The sequence below is a fragment of the Melopsittacus undulatus genome, chromosome 18, assembly GCF_012275295.1.
Source record: "Melopsittacus undulatus isolate bMelUnd1 chromosome 18, bMelUnd1.mat.Z, whole genome shotgun sequence".
Taxonomy (NCBI): Eukaryota; Metazoa; Chordata; class Aves; order Psittaciformes; family Psittaculidae; genus Melopsittacus; species Melopsittacus undulatus.
Genome location: NC_047544.1, coordinates 4,723,512 through 4,743,373, shown reverse-complemented (window position 1 = coordinate 4,743,373; position 19,862 = coordinate 4,723,512). Strand labels below are relative to the sequence as shown.

The 19,862-nt window shown below is 56.1% G+C and overlaps 3 protein-coding genes across 4 annotated transcripts in view; 2 read left to right on the top strand and 1 right to left on the bottom strand.

Moving 5' to 3' along the window:
- The window catches only part of XPO7 (exportin 7), a 36,726-nt gene extending 25,228 nt beyond the window's left edge, over window positions 1-11,498 (top strand). The window contains exons 16-28 of one of the 2 annotated variants that reach the window (XM_034070373.1): window positions 617-697; window positions 1,435-1,498; window positions 2,640-2,748; window positions 3,171-3,277; window positions 3,739-3,827; window positions 4,533-4,640; window positions 5,985-6,067; window positions 6,599-6,813; window positions 7,893-8,031; window positions 8,513-8,673; window positions 9,499-9,597; window positions 9,841-9,968; window positions 10,042-11,498. In XM_034070373.1, the coding sequence (XP_033926264.1) occupies window positions 617-697; window positions 1,435-1,498; window positions 2,640-2,748; window positions 3,171-3,277; window positions 3,739-3,827; window positions 4,533-4,640; window positions 5,985-6,067; window positions 6,599-6,813; window positions 7,893-8,031; window positions 8,513-8,673; window positions 9,499-9,597; window positions 9,841-9,968; window positions 10,042-10,135 (1,477 nt within the window). In that variant the 3' untranslated portion in view covers window positions 10,136-11,498. The remainder of the gene's footprint in view (window positions 1-616; window positions 698-1,434; window positions 1,499-2,639; window positions 2,749-3,170; window positions 3,278-3,738; window positions 3,828-4,532; window positions 4,641-5,984; window positions 6,068-6,598; window positions 6,814-7,892; window positions 8,032-8,512; window positions 8,674-9,498; window positions 9,598-9,840; window positions 9,969-10,041) is intronic. The other variant, XM_034070374.1, reaches the window with a different exon arrangement.
- Window positions 11,499-11,903: 405 nt separating this feature from the next.
- Window positions 11,904-13,199, bottom strand: PBDC1 (polysaccharide biosynthesis domain containing 1). The gene is made up of 6 exons (XM_034070480.1): window positions 13,116-13,199; window positions 12,979-13,044; window positions 12,624-12,683; window positions 12,385-12,525; window positions 12,202-12,313; window positions 11,904-12,123 (listed from the first exon to the last, which is right to left on the bottom strand). The coding sequence occupies exons 1-6, from the start codon at window positions 13,131-13,133 to the stop codon at window positions 12,011-12,013; spliced, it is 510 nt and encodes a 169-aa protein (XP_033926371.1). The 5' UTR covers window positions 13,134-13,199; the 3' UTR covers window positions 11,904-12,010.
- A 2,367-nt stretch (window positions 13,200-15,566) lies between these two features.
- FGF17 (fibroblast growth factor 17) lies at window positions 15,567-19,862 on the top strand. Its single transcript, XM_013127707.3, has 5 exons — window positions 15,567-16,244; window positions 16,401-16,437; window positions 18,118-18,262; window positions 19,212-19,318; window positions 19,566-19,862. The coding sequence occupies exons 1-5, from the start codon at window positions 16,213-16,215 to the stop codon at window positions 19,857-19,859; spliced, it is 615 nt and encodes a 204-aa protein (XP_012983161.3). The 5' UTR covers window positions 15,567-16,212; the 3' UTR covers window positions 19,860-19,862.

The window sequence follows — 19,862 nt, the reverse complement described above, 5'->3', positions numbered from 1 at the left end:
TTCTTGGCAGCTCTCCTCTGGACCAAACCTGTCCACTGGCTTTTTGTCATGGCTTCAGCAGCCTCCATTAGTGTTTTTGAACCAATTCAGTAGCTCCAGTGCTGACACCCAGTGCCATGTGCCTGGTGAGGTGCAGCCACTAGCTCCCCCTCAACTTCTATAGCATCACCCCATCTTTACATGCATGGGGGTGATGCATTGTCCCCAGGGGGTGAACTGGCTCTCCTGGAAGGAGCAAGGGCTATTAGAATTCTGCAGCTGACAGTGGATGGTGCAGGTGCAGAATTGCATACGTCTGCATGTAGTCACTGCCGCAGAATTCTCTTACCCTTGCTGCAGAAACCAGCCCTGGAGTGCCACAGAATTCCAAGGGCCTGGGTATGGGCCAGTGTAGCTTGGGACCCAAGTAGTGAAGATTATCTGAAGGATAATTTTCTAGTCAACCAAATGTAAGTACAGTAATTTTATACCAATATTTTGTGGCTTGTGATGTCTGTGGTCTCGGTGGAGGGTGGAGCTGATGATGTTGGGTGACTCTTGAATTGCAGAATCCACCACACAGCAAAGGGGAAGCCAAGCAAACCCCTCTGATCATCCTTGTTGTCCTCTTTCCTAGCATCACCAACTTGAAGTACTGGGGTCGGTGCGAGCCCATCACCTCCAAGACGCTGCAGCTGCTCAATGACCTCTCCATTGGATATCCTTTTAGAAGAGCTGTTTGGTCTGCAGAGCACTTGAGCCTCAGGATGGGGGAAGAGTGACCCAGATGTTCGGCTGGAACAGGAGCACTCTGCCTGGAACAGATTTCTGACCCACCTCATCTTCTGGGTAGTGAGAAGAGCAGAGTGAGAACGCGAGTACTTGGTCAGCGTCTTACCTGGACTCATAGAGGCCCAGGCTGGTTTGGGTTGGAAGGGACCTTAAAGCTCCTCCAGCTCCAACCCCTGCCACGGGCAGGGACCCCTTCCACTGGAGCAGCTGCTCCAAGCCCCTGTGTCCAACCTGGCCTTGAGCACTACCAGGGATGGGGCAGCCACAGCTTCTCTGGGCACCCTGTGCCAGTGCCTCAGCACCCTCCCAGAGAAGAGCTTGTGCCTAATGTCTAATGTAAATCTGGCTGTGCAATTGCAGTGGATGGCTATAATGTAGGTTTCTTCCTTTGGGCCATAATTGTTTTGTAGCTTTCCATCCACACTTAATTTGTTACACTCTGTCTTATGGTCTTCGACTTGTTCTTCCTGACAGAGTAAATAAAGGTGGTCACTGCAGGTCTCTGCAGTAGAGCTTTATGCAACTTGGTTGCTCTTGAAACAAGTGGAATTGAGGCTAGAATATATTCAATAATATAGACATAAGTCCCCTTCCAGGTTTGCCTTTGTGAGCATTGTAAGAAGTTTTGTGCTGACTCTGCTGCTTCCTTAACACCCCATATACATACAGCAGTGTTAGAAAGCTGGTGAAGCTGAGCGCTGTACAGTTCATGCTGAACAATCACACGGTGAGTCCTTCCACCTGCTTATTGTCTCACAGCAGCCTCCTCCATCTGCCTGTTGCAGCTGAGATAATCCCCTCAGTTTAACACCTGGATTCACTTCTGAAGTTTCCCTGTCTCCCACATGCTTCCATCCTACTGGGTCCTATGCAGGATCCAGGAAACACGCTGTGTTCCAACTCTCTTTGTTCCATTTGGAGGGGCTGTATTTATGTGGTACCTTTGATCCCCAAGTGTTGGTGGGGGATCTCTGCTCTCCACTGAAAGAGCTGTCTCCAGAGAGAAATGCAGGAGACAGCTGGTACTGCTGCAGCCAGGCAGTGAGCACTTTGTGCAACCTAAAGCATTTTATATATATATATATATAAACATAACAGCATTTCACTGCTCCTGCTTTCATTCTGAAAGTGCTGATTTGGAAGAAGTGCCATGGCTTGCAGTGCTTAGGATAGCAGTCTTGGGGCTTGGTCACTGCCGCTGTGGGGGTACTTCCAGTGTGGTGGTACTCATTGTGCACGTCTGGGCTGCTGGTTGAAATGAGGAATGTCAGCCTGAACAACTACAGCCAGCAGCAAAGTGTCACGTTTCTGACTCACCTCTGTCATCTCCTGAGTCCCAGCACCACATCCAGAAGCTTTGCGTTGACTGGTTGCACCAGGCACTGTATTCCTTGAGCCAGGAGATGTTTTGCAGGCAGTCCCATGTCCTGTGTTTAGTCCAGAAGCTGCATTCAGACTGTACATCATCTGGTGCTACTCTCTTCATGGAGAACAATGGCAGTGTAACTGGGTTTTCAGCAATTTAATGCTTACAGGGTCCCATGAGTAAGGAGAGCAGATTGCTCCTCTGCTCTGGAGGCAAAGCAAAGCTTCCTTGTTCATCTGGTCTTGGGTTGTTCCAAGATGAAAGATGACAGATAGCCGAACTGGCTTTGCCAGTGGGCAGGGCACGGTGCCTGTTGCCCTCTGGTGGTGTGTTCTCCGAGATGCCTGGCAGATGTGGTTAGCAAGGTACCTGTGTGCTTCCCTGCTTCTCATCCTTGCATCAGCTGGGAATCAGCCAGGGGAATGAGGGCTCCTCAGCCCTCAATCCAGCCTATTCGAGGTGGTGGTTCCCCTTTAACCCATCTCTTCTCTTCCCTTTGCAGAGTGAGCACTTTTCCTTCCTGGGTATTAATAATCAGTCCAACCTGACTGACATGAGATGTCGGACTACATTCTACACTGCACTTGGGCGTCTTCTCATGGTGGATTTAGGTACCGGGGTCTGTTTCTGGGAACCAGAGCAAAAGTCTGTGGTTTGGGTGCCAGGCTCTGCTGTGAGCTCCTTCAGGAAAGGAAGCTGGGAATGAGAAAAGCCAAATGGGATAAGAAAAAACAGGGGAGAGAAGCTTGAGAGTGGGTTTGATGCCATGTCGCTGAGTACGAGTAGTCCACCGGTACATGGCACCAAGACTGGGGCGAAATTTTTCCTTTGTGATATTCCCAATGCTTTCCTGATTTGGCAGTTCTAAGCCTTATCTAGAACCTGGATATTGGCATCAGTAGAGCTGTGTCTGTGTGTCTCTGCCTCAAGCTCTGCAGGTCCAGCATAGGCAGGAGTGAGGGTCAAGGATGTGCACTCTGCTTCCTCCTTTCTTATCTCCCCCTTTCCTGATTTGCTTTTCTTTTTCTTTCAGGGGAAGATGAAGATCAGTATGAGCAGTTCATGCTTCCCCTCACAGCTGCCTTTGAGACTGTGGCACAGATGTTCAGTACAAATACTTTCAATGAACAAGAGGCAAAAGTAAGTTGGGCCAGACCTTCCCCGTTATCCATGCTCTCCCTGCTGTTTCCCTCAGGGGCTTTGACGTCTTCAGTTCAGGCAGACATGAGAGAACAAGTAACTCATGCAGAGTGAGAGCCATTCTCTCTTCCGACTGAGACAAGTAGATGCTGGAGGGATGGGGGTTTTCCTGCCAGTGTATGGGGAAGCAGCGGTGCACCTTGTACCCTTTTGGTGCAGATGGAGCTCATAGTTGAAGCCAGCTTTCCTTCTGTTTGGAATGAAAAACACTGGTACTGTCACTGCACTGGCTCAAGTTAAATAGGCACTGAAGAGGAAGAACTATGTCTAACCTGGGACTGACATCCAGCAGAGAAAGGCTGTATTCCTGTTGGGATTGGAGGAGCTGGGCTGGTGGAGACAGGGAGGGAGAGATCCATACGTGTGTCAAGTTTTAACATCTCTTTTCTTTTGCAATGCAGAGAACTTTGGTTGGCTTGGTGAGAGACTTGAGGGGAATAGCCTTTGCCTTCAATGCCAAGACCAGCTTCATGATGCTGTTTGAGTGGATGTATCCTTCTGTTGCCCTAAAGCTTGAGTCGTCATGTCCCTCAGAGGGGGGAGAGCTCTGGCTGACTGCATCCAAATGTCCTGTTTTCCCTGCTGAACCCTGACTGGGGTTTCTCTTCACTTGTTATAGTACTCAGTATCCTGTCTCTGAGCCCTAAAATAGGTCTGTCTGTAACCAAGTCAACTGAGAAGTCTGCTCAAAGCTGAACTGTTGGGGTTTTTCCGAGTGGACCTAAAGAGATTTGACCTGCAAAGCACAAAGGCCTTTAATGGGATGCGTGCTTCCCAGCAGCAACAAAAGCTGCTTCTTTTGCTCACCAAAGCCAACAGCAGTTGGTATCCTTGTCCTTTTGGTGAGAGCATAGCTGTTCAAAGAGCAGGCGGGCTGGGGAAGGTCAGCTGTCTGCACTGACACATCTTTGGTTCTGGCTTCCCTTTCATTCAAGACCTTTCTGATTCTTGTTTGTCCTAGCATAAGAAGTGTGTTTGGAACTCCTTCAGCACACTGAAGAGGTTCTATTTTTAATTATGCTCATTTTCTGTGTGATAAAGCAGACCCCAGCAAGCAGCATCTCCGTTCAACCCCGTCACATAAGCTGCTTCACAAGGCACGGATGCAGTACACAAAAATAAGCTTTCTGGTAGAAACTGTGACCTTTTTTTGCGTCAAGCAAAGCCACAGCATTCCTTAGCTTTCACCCTGCAGTTACCCATCCTACATGCCAATCCTGCAGCGGGCCATTGAGCTCTGGTACCATGACCCTGCCTGCACTACACCCGTCCTCAAACTGATGGCTGAGCTGGTACATAATAGGTATGAACCTGCTACCTCTGAAAACTGGCAGCGATCTGTGTCTGCTGCTTCAGCCTCTGGGGGGGTGTCAGTGCCCCGCTGTGTTTTCTGTACTTGGGTTATTTATGCTCTGAAGGCTGCAAAGGGGATGGGGGGAAACTGGCTCAGTGTCAGCGGAGAAGAAAATCGAACGCTTCAGATCTCATGACTCAGACCAGAGACACGATCAATAGCACTGGATTCCTTTAGTGTCTGCTTCCAAGGACAGCAGTACAAGATGAGGCAGGCAGCTCACGTTAATTTTGAAAGCCTGTGTTTCAAATGAGCCTTGTTCTCTCTGGCAGCCAGATGAGCACTTTTGCTTTAGAGCATCAGCTCTTGTTGCCAGCAGAGAGGTACCTCTGGTGCTGTTCACATCACTCTGGCTGGCTGAGCTGGCAGCGCCAAGACGTTGCTCTGGCCTTCAGCCAGAGGAAGGGGCTGTTGTTACAGCTGGGAGGAAGGGACCCAAGGTTCAGGCACAGCCATTTGAGAGTCCGTCCTGGAGACTGCCCCAGGGCAGCGGTGTCTTTGCAGTAGGACAATCCTGTGGGAATCCATCCGCTTGTTTGTCTCAGAGGTGAACTGGACACTATGCAGAACCTCAGTTGTAAGATCTAGTCACTGCAGGGGATAAAATGCCAAGCTCTGAATTCTCGGTTGTGTTATGAATAGGAGCTAGTCAGCCTGCCCTACAGTGCTGCTTCCAAGATGTTGGCTGTGTTTGTGTACAGTAGCCAAGTGACTATTGCCAAGACAGGATTCCAGCCTCCAGCTCGGAATATTCCTAATGTCTGTGAAATACAGGCCCTTTCTTCTGTGACAGCAGAGCTGCTCTGTCCCTCAGTGCTTGTGTCCTCTCTGGCTTTGGTAATGAGCAGCAGGATTCTCTCCCAGACCAGGGCATTTTCATAGAATCAAGGAATCCTGGAGTGGTTTGCCTTAGAAGGGTCCTTAAAGCTCATCCAGCTCCAACCCCTGCCACTGGAGCAGCTGCTCCAAGCCCCTGTGTCCAACCTGGCCTTGAGCACTGCCAGGGATGGGGCAGCCACAGCTTCTCTGGGCACCCTGTGCCAGCGCCTCAGCACCTTCACAGGGAAGAGCTTCTGCCCAAGAGCTCATCTCTGTCTCCCCTCGGGCAGGTTCAAGCCATTCCCCTTGGCCTGTCCCTGCAGGCCCTTGTCCAAAGTCCTTGTTGGAACACTGGGGAGCATCACTGGGAGGAGGGTGCCCCAGCAGACAGCAGCACGTGAAGGTGCTCCAGCGTTAGCTTTGGGTTTACTCTCAGGTGTGTTTAAGCCCCAATTTCTGCTGTCTTTCCATTAGATCCCAACGGCTGCAGTTTGATGTGTCCTCACCCAATGGCATCCTGCTCTTCCGAGAAACGAGTAAAATGATAACTACATATGGTGAGTGTGCAGGGGGACCTGGGCAGCCTTGCTCTGCCCTTGCGTGCTCTGCTTGCTTGGGGAGGGAGGGCTGGGGCCCTTGCCAGCTCAGGCAGCCTGGGCTGGGGAGCAGTGCCAGCCTGCTTGCTGAATGCATGCTTAGATACAGGGAGATGCTTCTGCTTGAGGTGCTGGGTAGGCAGGGGAGCTGCGGGGCAGGGTGTTTGCCATGGAAAAGGAGGAAGAAAATGCAAGCAAGGAGCAGGAGCCCAGCTGAGCCCCTTATGAGTGTGCAAGGAGACATGGGTGAGCCTGTCCTTCTGCTGTCCTGTTTGCACAGCAGAGTGACATGCGGTTGCATTCTGCTGTGGTTCCTGGAAGAGCCACACTGAACTTGCAGCGGGTTCCTTAACCTTTGGCTGGGGGAGCGAGTCTTTGATGCTTCCTGCTGACTCCTCAGTCATTCCTTATGGCTCCACTTTTTGTTTTCCCTGCTCCCTCGGGGAGAAAGGGTTTGGATGAAATACTGAGTCCGCTTCTGTGCTCATGCAGGAAATCGTATCCTAACGCTTGGGGAGGTCCCAAAGGATCAAGTCTATGCCTTGAAGCTCAAGGGGATTTCCATCTGCTTCTCTATGCTGAAGGCTGCACTGAGCGGGAGCTACGTCAACTTTGGGGTCTTCCGTCTGTACGGGGATGATGCACTGGACAATGCCTTGCAAACCTTTATCAAGCTTCTGCTTTCCATCCCTCACAGTGACCTCCTGGTAAGCTGAACCTGTGATTAGCAGGGGAAGGCAGGTTTGGAAGATTACACACTAAAGGAATACTTTAATCACAGGGAGGAGTGAACTCGTGCCGCTGCCTGGAAGCACAGCTCTAGGCAGAGGCCAGGAGGAACCTGCAGCTACTGGATGTGCAGCAGCAGGTCCTGTGTGAAGGCTGCAACACCCCCAGCAGCCAAGGACCCCCCCCAGGCAGCCCTGCTGCTGCTCAGCTCTGCAGCATGGTGCACTCCAAGGCTCAGCACAGCAATTAGCAGAATAGTTCCTCCTCCATCTGTAAAACACTTCCTGTGAGTGAGGGATTGTTCTTGCCTGTGGGCAGAGATCTGGATGCCTCAGCAATTAAAACATAACCCGCTTGCTGATGGCATCCACCTACAGTCTTGCTCTGATCCACACCTCATACAGAAACCCATTTTGCCCCAGAGCTTGGAGGCCCCATCAGTACAGTTCTACTTGGCAAAATATTGAGGAGAGAGGGCAGCAGATACTCCTTCCAAGCCCTATCTCCCTTATTACCATAGCAGGATCTGAGAGGAGCTGGTGCCATCTCTCAGAGCGCGTTTGACATGTTCTTGATTTAATGTACCAGTGGCTAAACCATTGCCCTTTGGAGATGGGGCCCCTGGTGTGGGGGCCTCTGAGAGGTCTGTGGCCCTGCTGCTGAGCACAGCACCCTGCATGTGGATTCTGATGTGGGCTGGCACTCTGCTTGGACACCTGGGAGACAGACCTATCTCTGCATCTCCAGCATTGGCATGTACTCACTCCCCATTTAGAAACCAGCAGAGCAGTGGGGAGAGATGTTTCGATAGAACAGTGTTGGGAACCTGCTGGACCATGGTTGAGCCTGTTTGAAAGGCTTATAGTGGTGGAGAAGGGTGGAAAACATGTTGGCCCATCAGTTCTGCTGTGAGAGGTTGGTTTGTTCTCTTTCCAGGAGATGCAATAAGCAGTTCTCAGATGATTAATGAATGGGTTGGGTCTAGCAGAACCCCTTAACTGATGGTTACAAGCTAGGATGAGAACTTAGAAGTCTTTCTCTCTCCCTTTCTCTGCAGGATTATCCCAAGCTCAGCCAGTCATACTATTCCTTGCTGGAAGTTCTTACCCAGGACCACATGAACTTTATAGCCAGTCTGGAGCCTCATGTGATCATGTACATTCTCTCTTCCATTTCAGAAGGTCTCACTGCACTAGGTAACTACTGCTCTCTGTAGTGCTCTTAGGGCTTTGATTTGGAGGTGGGGAAATATTTTGGATTGCTTTGAATGCATTTCATATATCTGCTAGGATTTCAGGCTAACAGGTAAGTCAAGACATACCTTGTGAATGGGTGGAGGAGTTTCACCTCTGTTAAAGCTGGAATATTAGAGATAGTTAATATCATAGAATCACAGAATGGGTTGTGTTGGAAGGGACCCTAAAGCTCATCCAGTTCCAATCCCCTGCCATGGGCAAGGACACCTTCCACTAGAATATCAGTGAAGAATATATAAATACATCAGAAGATGCAGCAGTGAGGAAGTTGCTGACCTGTTTAGGGTTAGGTTCTTGCTTGCAAAGCCCGTAGAAGGAGCCAGATGAGTGGTGATGTTTCCCTGGGAGTCCACCCAATGCATCTGAGCGAGGGAAGATGCTGGCAGTGCCCCAACCCCTCCCTGTTTTCCTGCCCTTGCAGACACCATGGTTTGCACAGGCTGCTGCTCCTGTTTGGACCACATTGTCACCTATCTCTTCAAGCAACTCTCTCGCAGCACCAAGAAGAGGAGCACACCTCTGACCCAGGAGAGCGACCGCTTCCTGCACATCATGCAGCAGCACCCGGAGATGATTCAGCAGGTAAAGACCTGGTTGGTGTTGGGCCTTGTTGTGACACGGCACAGGAAGCTCCTTGAGTTGCCTTAGCATGATGTAATGTGGGGGCTGCATGACCCCTGCTCTACACCCCCAGGCTTTTCTGGAGCAGAAAGGTGTTGGTTTTTGCTAGTATTGCACCTTTTCTATGTATTCATCTTCTGGTAGGTCTGATTCAGTGCCATCCTTCAGGGCTGTGCTCCCTTGTGCAAGGAACACCATTTTTTCATTTCAGATATAAAAGGAAGTAGCCAAAAATGAGCTTTTGCCTGTTGTTTTTTTAAGGGAAACAGAGTTACAGAAAGTGCTGGTGGTTGACAGGAATGGAGCTGTGAAATGTACCTTCAACCAGAGATCATGTGTGCTTTAACAAATGTGAGCCAGGGTTTGTTTAAATCCCTGGCACAGCTCAGTGGTACCTGTGCACTCAGAGCAGGGCAGGTACCAGCAGATCCCTGTGCTGGGCAAGGCTGGAACAGACCTTAAAGTTCTGGCTGGACTGGAGGAACCTCCCCAGGGCACCAGAGCGTTTGCTGCCTGCATTTAAGCACTTCATTGCCTTAAGTGAAGCTGAGACAATTCCCCTGGAGTTAAATGGCCTGCCAGCCTTCAGCACCTCCTCCAGGTGCTTTCAGTGAAAGGTCTGCACCTTTTGATGGGGATTCCAGGTCCTCATCCTGTCCCACAGTGCTGAGAGCTCCAATGCTGGGAGCATCAAGGGCGAATCATTGCTCCTGAACTGCACAGTGCTGTGAGGAGGAAAACTGGGATGGAAGGGCTGGATTTAAACCCTCACTTTCCTTCTTCCAGATGCTGTCAACAGTGCTGAACATCATCATCTTTGAGGACTGCAGGAACCAGTGGTCAATGTCGCGGCCTCTGCTTGGCTTGATACTGCTCAATGAGAAGGTAAAACATCCCACCAGGCTCCCAGCAGGGCTGGAGGAGCTTGAGGGCTTGGGTGAGGCTGGAGGGAGCAGAGCCATGTCAGAGAGGGGCTGGGGCAGCCGGGTTGTGTGTTGAGGGAAGGGTGTCAGCCCTTGGCACTGAGCAATCCTGGCAGCTTTGCTGAGGGCACCAGGAGTCACCTGAGGAGCTCTAACACATTTCCTTCCTCTGGGAATTAACCCATCCTTCTCTTGTCCTGCCCAGTACTTCTCAGACCTGAGGAACAGCATCGTGAACAGCCAGCCCCCGGAGAAGCAGCAGGCGATGCACCTGTGCTTTGAGAACCTCATGGAGGGCATCGAACGCAACCTGCTGACCAAGAACAGGGACAGGTGAGTACGAGGCAGAGCTCTCCTGAGGAGCAGCACCACGATGGCTCTGCTGACACCCTCCTCTCTGCCCCAGGTTCACACAAAACCTGTCGGCGTTCAGGCGAGAGGTGAACGACTCCATGAAGAACTCCACCTACGGCGTCAACAGCAACGACATGATGAGCTGACGTCTCCAGGCCCCCTGTACAGAGCAGCATCTCTTTGGCCTGGCCCAGAGGGGTAACCATTTCCGATGGAAAGAAAAGAGGGCGTTTCTAAATCCCTGCTCTTCCCCCAGGGCTGGATTGCGGCCCACCCATACTCCACATCCCAGGGGAGGAGGGAACAGGAGGGGTTGTTGAGCTCACGGGGCAGGGTGCTTCTGTTTCCATGGGAAGGGGGTGGAAGGGCATAAAGCCAAGTGCAAGAATCCAACGTCTCCCAGCCCGAATGTCTGCGTGGAACGCCAGCGCTCTGCTGCAGTCTGCCTTGTATAAAACATGTACATTTTTTCATAACATTTTGAACAAGGTTTATATTGACTCAGTTTAAAAAAAAGAAAAAAAAAAGGAAAAAAAAATAAAAAAAAAGGAAAAAAAAACAGGCAAAAAAGGTGTGATTGGGCATTTTTACAGTCCTGGTGCACCGGTGCTGCGGGAGGGTGTGAGTGAGGAGAGCGTGGCCTGAAGCTTTACTGGGCGAGGGGTGGCTGTGTGAAAGTGCAGAGATCTATTTAGTGACAGTGTAGAGAGAAACGAAAAAAACCACACAAAAACAACACAAAAACCGAGGAAAAAAAGGAAAAAAAGGCAAAAAAAAAGGCATTGTAAAATTCCAAAATGTATATTTTTTCTTATTAAGCCCCTTGAAATCACAACTCCCCCCCCTCCTGCCCTTGTTATTAGGAACTCTAAGCCATGGCGCGTGCTCTCTCATTCGTGCTTGCTCATGGGTGTCTCCTGTCCCCCCGCTGTCGCAGCAGTAGGCACTGTCCCCTCGTCACCCTGCTCCCAGGGCCCTCGCCTCCCTCCGCTCCCCCTTTCTTTTGGCTTTTAGGGTGTCTTTTCTCCCCCCTGGGCCGAGCAGGAGCACAGGGGGATGCTCCCGGGGCCCGCAGCACACGGAGGAGGGTTCTTAATAACAAGGTTTTGCCTCGCATGAAGTATCCCCCCCTCGGGAACGATTCCGTTTTCTTTGGAAGCCACCACAATGTGTTCTGGATCTCAAACCCACTTCTGGAGGAAAGCAACGGGGGAGGGAACCTGTTTGCCTTGTACTTTTTCCACTATTGTTGCTGCTAGTCGTGTGCATCCCCTTGCTCAGCTCTTCCCACCCTCGGTCCTTGGGGCTCTCGTTTCTCTGCCCAGGCACCACCTTCTCCTCAGTTTATTTTATTTCCTTAGTTTTGTTTCTGTCCCCGTTTTCTTCCCTCTGGCGCCTGTGTGTTGGGTCCTTTCCGCGTGAGCAGATTGCTGGTTGACTTGTAAGGGTGTTTGCTGCATACAGTGTAAGCATTGTGACTGCAAATAAAATTTCAATGGTTTCTACTGAGCAGGGTCTGGGTCTGACTCAGCCGAGGCTGCGGGGGGAGATGGAGCCGAGGCAAAGGGCAAGGTCCTGGGGCACGCTCAAGCACAGGCTGAGGGAGAGGGGCTGGAGCAGCTCTGCTCTGGAGCTGGGCTGGGGCAGCCTGGAGAAGGCTCCTGAAGGGGAGACCTGAGAGCAGCTCCAGTGCCTAAAGGGGCTGCAGGAAAGCTGGAGAGGGGCTTGGGACAAGGGCCTGTAGGGACAGGCCAAGGGGAATGGCTTGAACCTGCCCAAGGGGAGACTGAGCTGAGCTCTTAGGCAGAAGCTCTTCCCTGGGAGGGTGCTGAGATGCAGGCCCCGTCCAACACGGCCCATTCGGGGTGTGACCCACCCGGAATCCCAGCGCATCCCACAGCTGAGCACAGGGAATTCCTTCAGTGTAAAAACGTTTATTTACAGCCTGGGATGGGGCGGGTGCAGCCCTGCCCGGCCCCGGCCAGGCCACGAGCTTCCTGCCCCTCCTGGAGCTCCCATCCTCACCCCGAGGCCTCCTCCTGAGCCGCCGGCTCCCTGGCCCTGCTGTAGACAGCGCTGTTCCATCCCTCCCTGTTCCGAGCGATCTCGATGGCGAAGAACTGGATCCTGGTGGCTGCGGGAGGAGAGAGGAAGAGCTTGGAGCGCTGGGGATGCTGGGGTCGGCTCCGCCGCAGGCCGGGGCTCCGCGCACCGAAGATGCTGTTGTCGTCGGTGTACCCGCCGCGGCAGTCCAGCCGCAGCAAGGTGCCGTAGTTGAAGTCCTCCACCAGCCCCTGGAAGCGCAGGCAGAACGGACGCCACTTCTGGGGAGGAGCAGGGCCCGGGTCACACCGGGGGGGGCAGGACCCGGGTGTCCCCCCCACTGCCCCAGCACCTCCTTGGCAGGCTCCGACTTGAGCTCCTCGGGGTCCAGCACCTCCACCCGCAGGTCCCTGAAGGTGGCCCTGAACTCGCTGTAGATTTGGTCATCGACCTTGGTCAGGTTCAGGAACTTGGGGTCGACGGAGGAGATGAGCTGCGCAGAGACGGCCCCGGGTTAACGGCGGCCCCCCCCCGGTGCCCCTCTGAGCCCCCCCGCGCCCCTCTGAGCCCCCCCCCACCGCCGGCACTCACATTGAAGTAGATCTCGGCGTGCTGATGGGCTTTGATGGCCCAGGCCAGCTCCACGCGGGGCTGCGGAGCAGGAGCGGGGTCAGGCAGGGCTGGGCCCCGGGGGGTGCAGGCTGGGGGCAGTTTGGGGGTAATGGGGGGGGAGACACCCCCAGGGTCGGGCGCTCATGGGCGATGCTGCGGATCCGCATCCCCCAACGCTCTGAGCCCCCGACGCCGGGGACCCCCAGGACTGGGGCGTTCTCCTGGAGCTCAGGCAGCTCCTACAGTAGGGACCCCCCGGGCTGGGATCCCCCGGATGGGACCCCCCGGGCTGGGACCCCCCCGGCTGGGACCCCCGCTCCATCCCCGCACTCACATCATTGCCGAAGGCCTCGGCCGGCAGCGACAGAGCCTGAGCGGCCGCGGCAGCCTCGCCGGGTCCCTGCGTGGGGAGAAGCTGCTGAGGGAGCGGACGGGGCGGACCGGGACCCCCCGACGGCCACCCGGACCCACCAGTCCCGCCGCCGCCATTGACAGCGCTGACGAAAGAGGCTCCGCCCCCCCGCGCGTGCGCCCGTGGGGCCACCGGGACGCGGCACCGAGGGGACGGACACGGGGGGACGGACACGGGGGAACGTGTGGGGTGGGCAGGACCCGGTGGTCCAGAGCAGCATCAGTGCAGGAGGTGCATGGCAGATGCTGCAGGACTAGGTGGCCCACAGAAGGACACGGTGACCTGTGACATGCCAAGGGGTTCACACACTCATGAGGGGTCTGATTGACCCCAAGGGTGGGTGCTGTTAAGATGTGAAGGGTGCTCATTGGCTGATTGATTGATTGATTGGCTGATTGATTGATTGATTGATTGATTGAGGCCCTCTGCCTGTATAAGCTGCCTTGGTTGGGGCTGCTGCTGTGTTTAGATGCTGCACTTGGGTCAGTAATTGCATTGTAGTAACTGAGGGTGAGTTCTCTAACTCAGAGCTGGCTTCTGGGGGTGAGCGGTTGGGGGTCCCTCAGTGTGGGGGTCCCCAGTGAGCAGCTTCATGTCCCTTACAGACAGCATCAATGCAGGCAGGCCCGTGCCTGTGATCTGAGCTGAGCATCAGCAGCATCACTGGGGCTGCTCCCCCTTTCCCTGTACTCCCAACCTGAGGTCGCTGCTCTGCCCCATGTGCCATGAGCAGGGACCCCACACCCCTAATCCCAGCCCCCCCCTTCTCTCCCAGGCAGGAATAACAGCTCCCTGAGGATTCCTTTCCTGGCAAAATAGGAGCTGGCTGCGGTGTTTCTTGGCACCATGGGGTTAATGCTCATTGCCCACAGCTGGGAAGGAAAGGGGGTGATGTGAGGGGGGAAATGCAAAGCTGGGGGCTCTTTGGGGCCCCCGCTCCCACGCTCAGCCCCATCCGGCCGGGGCAGGAAACCGGCAGCAGGAGCTGGGGCAGAGCCCACCCAGGTACCGGGTGTGGGGCAGTGGGGTGGGTGTGAGGGTCCCTGCAGGGCTGGGAGGGGACCCGGGTGTGCCCCTGTTTGAGAGGGGCTGGATCCTCCCCAGCCCTAAAGCAGGGTCAGGGACTCGCATGGGACTCACTTCTCCTTCCCTTCCAGCTGCAGAGGAGCCCTGAGCCCTGCGGCTTTGGGGCTGCCCTTGCCCAGCAAAGGCTGTTCCGTGGTGCTGGCTCCGTGCTGAGGACGGGGGGGCTGTGGGAGCCATGGGAGCAGCCTCCATCCTGCCAGGGCCTTCAAGGAGCTCTGTGCCTGCTGCCCACCCTGGAGCATCCTTCCCCTGGGGCTGGGGGCCGGCAGCAGCCCCCCTACCCCTGTCCTGTGCAGGGCTACAAGCGGTGCTTATGAATAGGAGACAAAAGGGGATTACAGAGCAGCAGGGAGATGATTATAACCCATTGACCTGGCGTGGGCCGGAGGCAGCAGGTATTGGTGGAGGGTCCGGGGGGGCTGCTGGCTCCCAGATTGGCTCCGAGAGAGGAGCTGAGCCACCACAAAGGCTTTGGTCTGCTCCAGGTGTGGGGGGGATGTGGTGCTGGGTCTGCCCCTTTGAGCTGCTGGGATGGGGAGGGGGTGAGGGCCTGGTCCCCATGGGCTCTGGCCTCTGAGGCCACACACAGGAGGCTGTGACAGGCACCGCTTGCCCTGTCCCTTCATCCCTTCAGCCTTCCCTCGCCCTGCAGGGGCTGCTTGCACAGGCCCCCCCCTGCTGCTGTGCTGACAGCTCCGCAGGACCCCTGCCCCAGCCCGGGGGGGGGCACGTCAGGGGTGATGACGGCTCCGTGGCCATCCATCATCCCCATGGCTGGAGGTGCTGAGCCCCGGCCCTGCCCTGTGCCCCCCAGGGGATGCTGAGCCCCGGGACTGGGGGGGTTGCACGTCCCCATGCGGACCCCTGAGTTTGGGGATGCTGCGGTTGTGGTTATGGAGCCACAGGCTGTGCTTTGGGATGGATTCCAGGCCCAGGTGGTGAGAAGGCAGCAGGGGAGGTCTAATTGGGGTCTTTAGCGCTGAATCAGGCCCCCCAGCCTCCTGCAGATGGGTGTCCTGCTGATCCCCACCATCCTTTCCCATGGGCCCCAATGCCCGGCTTTGCGCTGATGGGAAAACTGAGGCACGAGCGTGGGGGCAAGCGGTGTCTGCACTAAACTCCTCATGTACCCCCTAAGGGCCACCCCATGGACTGTTTTACCCCCCAAGGCACCATTTATAATGCACTTTGCACCTCCCTGACCCAGCAAATGGAGTGTGGAGCGTGCTTAGCCCCTGCTCCTCGTGGGGAGATGATACCTGATGGGGTGAGAGCAGGAAGGGGGGAGCTGTGGGAGGCAATGGGGTCCCCAGAGCCCTCGCACTAAACCAGCTGGTTAAATGCTTGGCACCTTGGGGGGAGGAAGTTGAGGAGAGGCATCCTCAGTGCCAGAGCATCTCTCCCTGCAGCAGGGGCCGGTACCATCCCTGTACCCCACCGCATCCCAAACCCAGCATCTCCCCATCTGTGGGGTGAGACGGGGGCTTTGCCACCCCCGGCCATGGGGACACTCCTACCCTGTCCCCTCCTCCCCCCTGACCCCTGCGAGGTGGGATCCTCCTGATCCTCCTTCCCACTCCCGAGCTGCTGCCTCCCGGGGCAGGCCCGGCCCCTCTTCGCATGGGCTCTCCCCACCTTTAAAGGCTGCCCCTTGGTGCAGGGAGCAGGAGGGCGCTGGCAGCTCCATGGAGCCCACCCTTGACCGTGGGCAGCCCTGCCCTGCCCGCAGCCGCTTCTCCCGTTAGCTCTGCCGCAGGGAGATGCGAACCAGGGACTAAGCCGGGGCCGGGCCGCTGATGGGGTTGGGACGAAGGGGACAGGACGGATCTGGATGCCCCCGAGGTGTAGGACGCCCCGGGGCTGGAGGAGGAGAGGACCCGGCTTCAGCTCCTGCCCCATGCTCCATCCCCGCTGCTGCTCCGCTGGTGCCCGGCTCTCACCCGGCTCTGTCCTCGGCCGCCGGAGGAAGGAGGGGACCGGCTGCGTCCTGGGGATGCGCCGGCGGGGAGGGAGGCTCTGAGGCTTGCGGACAGCGTTTCATGCCGTGCCCGGGGGGCTTGGAGCAGCACCATGCAGCCCATCAGCCTGCAGAACCTCTCCATGTAAGCCCTGCGCTGCCGTCGCAGTCCTCTGCGACCCGGGTCTAACGGGAGTTTGTCCTTGACCACAGCAATTCCTTATGGTGGGAAGGGGGGAGAAAAGAGAGAACAACTGACCCGAGCCAAGTGCCCTGTTCTCTCCCTCTCTCTTTGTCGCAGATGTTTCCAGCTCCTCATGTTCTCCTGTCAGACGCAGGTAGGTGGATGTTGTACTAACCCCATGGCTCACCGCAGCGCCGGGCCGGGTGAAGGCACCAGCTCTGCCATGCCCTCAGCTAACCCTTGGGGAATGGGGACATTCCTTTGGCATGGCCTTGGCTTTGGTGGGTGGTTTTCCCACTGCATGCCCACCCCAAGTGGGTCCCGGCTCCAGGCAGGGGAGGGATGCTGTTGTATCCCCGGTGGGGCTGGTTGTGCCCATCAGCCTGGCCTCTGGGCTGCAGTGGGTTGACATGGGGGTATCCAGAGCCTGAAGCTGTCCCATTTCCCATCATCCAGGGGCTGGGATGAGGTCAATGGGGAAGCTCTCCCAAGGCAAATCCTTGTTTGGGGCAGGATGTGCCAAGTCCATCAGCCTTGAGCCTCCAGGGCCAGGCTGTGCCCTGGCTGGTGCTGAGCTGCTGCCGAGGGGGTTAATGGGGCAGAGCAGGGGTTGGCCCCCCAGCAGTGGGTGGTGTGAGCTTTGACACCCCCCCTCCTTTCCCCCCTTAGGCTGCACCATCCCTTTTTGTGTGCTTTAGAAATCAGCAGCTATTAAAATGCACTGTTCCATATGAGCAGCCTCTGCTCCAGAGCCCGAACAACCCCCCCAGCAGCTCTAACACACACTCGGGACCCTCTTTCTTTTCTGTTTGCCTTCTCTTTCCCGAGGTGAACACTCCTATTCCTTTGGAAACAAGATGGGAAGGAGCTGCCTTTGATGGAGCCCCCCCCCCCCCCCCCCCCCCCCCGCCCCAGCCCCAGCCCACCTCCTTGACCAGCCCCAAAGGCTTTAATGTAGATCCTGGCAGGAAATGAGTCCCCAGGCACACACAAAGGTGGTGATGGGGGGGGGGGGGGGTCAGGCAGTGTCCCCCATCCCTCTGCTCCCCACTGTGAGGGGAGCCAGGGCTGGATCCCCCTGCCCAGTGCAGGGATGCTGCAGCACTGGGATGCAGGGCACCAGATCCATGCACCCAAGGGATGCTGTGTACCCCAAACTGGGCAGCCAGACCCCAAATACTCCCCATGGGATGAGCTCCAGGAGAAGCAGCAGGAAATGTTCCCCCCGGGATCCATCGCCTGCCCAGAGCCCTTTAGGAGCTGGTTCTCAGGCTGGGGTTGATGTTCCTTGGCTTGGCTGCCCCAAGGCTTTGGGTGGATCTCAATCCCAATGAGGGAGCCACAAGCTCTTGCATCCCAGCCTGTCCTCAGTGCCTGCCTGGGAGCAGCGGGTGCTGTCGGAGCAGGAGATGCTGCTGAGTGCCCATGGCAGGGGTTAGGGACTGGATGAGCTTTAAGATCCCTTCCAACCCAAACCATTCCAGCTCCTATGACATGGCCGGGAGCAGCAGCTCAGCCCCAGTGCGAGGGAGCACATCAGGAGCGCATCCTTCCCCGTGAGCCTCAGCATCCTCCTCATCCACGGGATGCGACACGAGGTCTCTGCCTCTCCCTGTGCTCTGTGCCCATCGCCCTGGGGTCCAAAGCATCTTCCCAGTGCCGCGGTCACTGCTCCAAGGCCACGATGGCCGGAGCTGTCCCTCACCCGCAGTGATGGGTCCATCCCTGTGTCCCGGTGCCTCCCGCCCCTCGCATCCGCTCTCCAAAGCAAATTGATTTTGTTTTTCCCTTGGAAACAAAGGGGCAGAATCAACCGTCTCCTAATTTTAACCAGTACGTGAGGGACCAGGGTGCTGTGAGCGACCAGCTGAGCCGCCGCCAGGTCAGGGAGTACCAGCTCTACAGCCGGACCAGCGGCAAGCACGTCCAGGTCACCGGCAAGCGCATCACCGCCACCGCCGAGGACGGCAACAAGTTTGGTGAGCACCATGGAAGGGCTGGGAACACGTGGGGGGGTTGGATTGCTCCTCATACCCCCCCAGGGAACCCCCGTGCATGCACAGCTCTGAACCAGCCAGCCCTGACCTCCAAGTATCCCAACTGAGGCGTTCCTCCGGTCCCATACAGTGTTTATAAGCTCCATATTCAGTGCTTTTGCTTTCTAATCTCTCCCCACCATAAGATGGATTTTTCCTGGTGGAGAATCACCCGATCCTGGCATCAGCCTCCTAAATATCCACACGTGGAGGGCAGCATGGGCAGAGCCCACCCAGAACCATCGAATCAACTCAGTTGGAAAAGACCTTTAAGTTCATCAAGTCCAACCATAACCGTCACTCAGAGCCCACCACCTTTCCCCATAGGGTTTTCTGGTCACCTCCTGCCCTGGCACCTCACTGATGGTTAACACAGCCCCACAGAAGCATCTGAAAGCTTTGGGAAAGGTGTTTCAAAGCCTGATGACCAGCAAGGACCATTCCCACCTTCCCAGGTCCTTCCCTGCCGGCTCAGGAACGCAGGACCTGCCGGGTCATTGGTTTCAGTGTCAGGTCCCAGCCTTTGCAGCCACTTGTGTGTTGCAGAGACACAATGAGGATGAGGATCATTAACCCACCGGGTGCTGGACTCAGTCTGGCCCTGGAGAACACATTGAATGTGACAATGTGGATGTGCTGGGGGGGAGGAAGGGGCTGGTGCCGTCACCGGCGCCTCCATCAAACACCCGGTTTGAGTCTGTTGGGTTTTAACAAAAGGCTCTTTAGCATCATGGCTGGGGAGCATCCCAGGCTGCAGGGGCTCAGCATCCTCTCGGCCCCAATGCCAATGGGCTGGGAGGGATGCTGGGGGCGAGATAAAGGCAAGGGCATGGGGGGTGGGGGTGGTAGCTCAAGGGGGGTACCACATCCCTGTTGCTCCCCTTCCTCACAGCCAAGCTCATTGTGGAGACAGACACCTTCGGGAGCCGCGTCCGCATCAAGGGGGCCGAGAGCGAGAAGTACATCTGCATGAGCAAGCGGGGCAAGCTCATTGGGAAAGTGAGTCCTGGGCCCCCCCTGCTCACCCTCTGCATGCCCCCATCCCCACGGCTCAGATGGGAGGGGGATGCTCCACCAGTGTCCCCAATCAGAGGCTGAGCTGGTGCAGGAGCATGGCTCTGGATGCTGCCAGTCCCACTTCTCCACATCACTGGTGGCAGTGATGGTGCCCAGGCTCCTGCATCCCATCCCCACGGCCCCATCCTCATCCCTGCAGGCACTAAGCACCCTCCTCCTCCTCCCGCAGCCTAACGGCAAGAGCAAGGACTGCATCTTCACGGAGATCGTGCTGGAGAACAACTACACGGCCTTCCAGAACGTGCGCCACGAGGGCTGGTTCATGGCGTTCACGCGCCGGGGCCGGCCGCGCCAGGCGTCCCGCAGCCGGCAGAACCAGCGCGAGGCTCACTTCATCAAGCGTCTCTACCGGGGGCAGTTGCCCTTCCCCAATGCTGAGCGCCAGAAGCAGTTCGAGTTCGTGGGCTCGTCCTCCCCCACGCGCCGCTCGCGCCGGACCCGCACCCCCCGCGCCCGCACGTGAAGC

Coding starts and splice junctions, on each gene's coding strand:
- PBDC1 (XM_034070480.1), bottom strand. Junction 12,684..12,978: donor CCGAGGCCTTCGGCAATGAT/GTGAGTGCGGGG, acceptor CCTGCTCCGCAG/CCCCGCGTGGAGCTGGCCTG. Junction 12,526..12,623: donor ACGCCGAGATCTACTTCAAT/GTGAGTGCCGGC, acceptor GTCTCTGCGCAG/CTCATCTCCTCCGTCGACCC.
- FGF17 (XM_013127707.3), top strand. CDS start 16,213: ATGCAGCCCATCAGCCTGCAGAACCTCTCCAT. Junction 18,263..19,211: donor CGAGGACGGCAACAAGTTTG/GTGAGCACCATG, acceptor CCTTCCTCACAG/CCAAGCTCATTGTGGAGACA. Junction 19,319..19,565: donor GGGGCAAGCTCATTGGGAAA/GTGAGTCCTGGG, acceptor CTCCTCCCGCAG/CCTAACGGCAAGAGCAAGGA.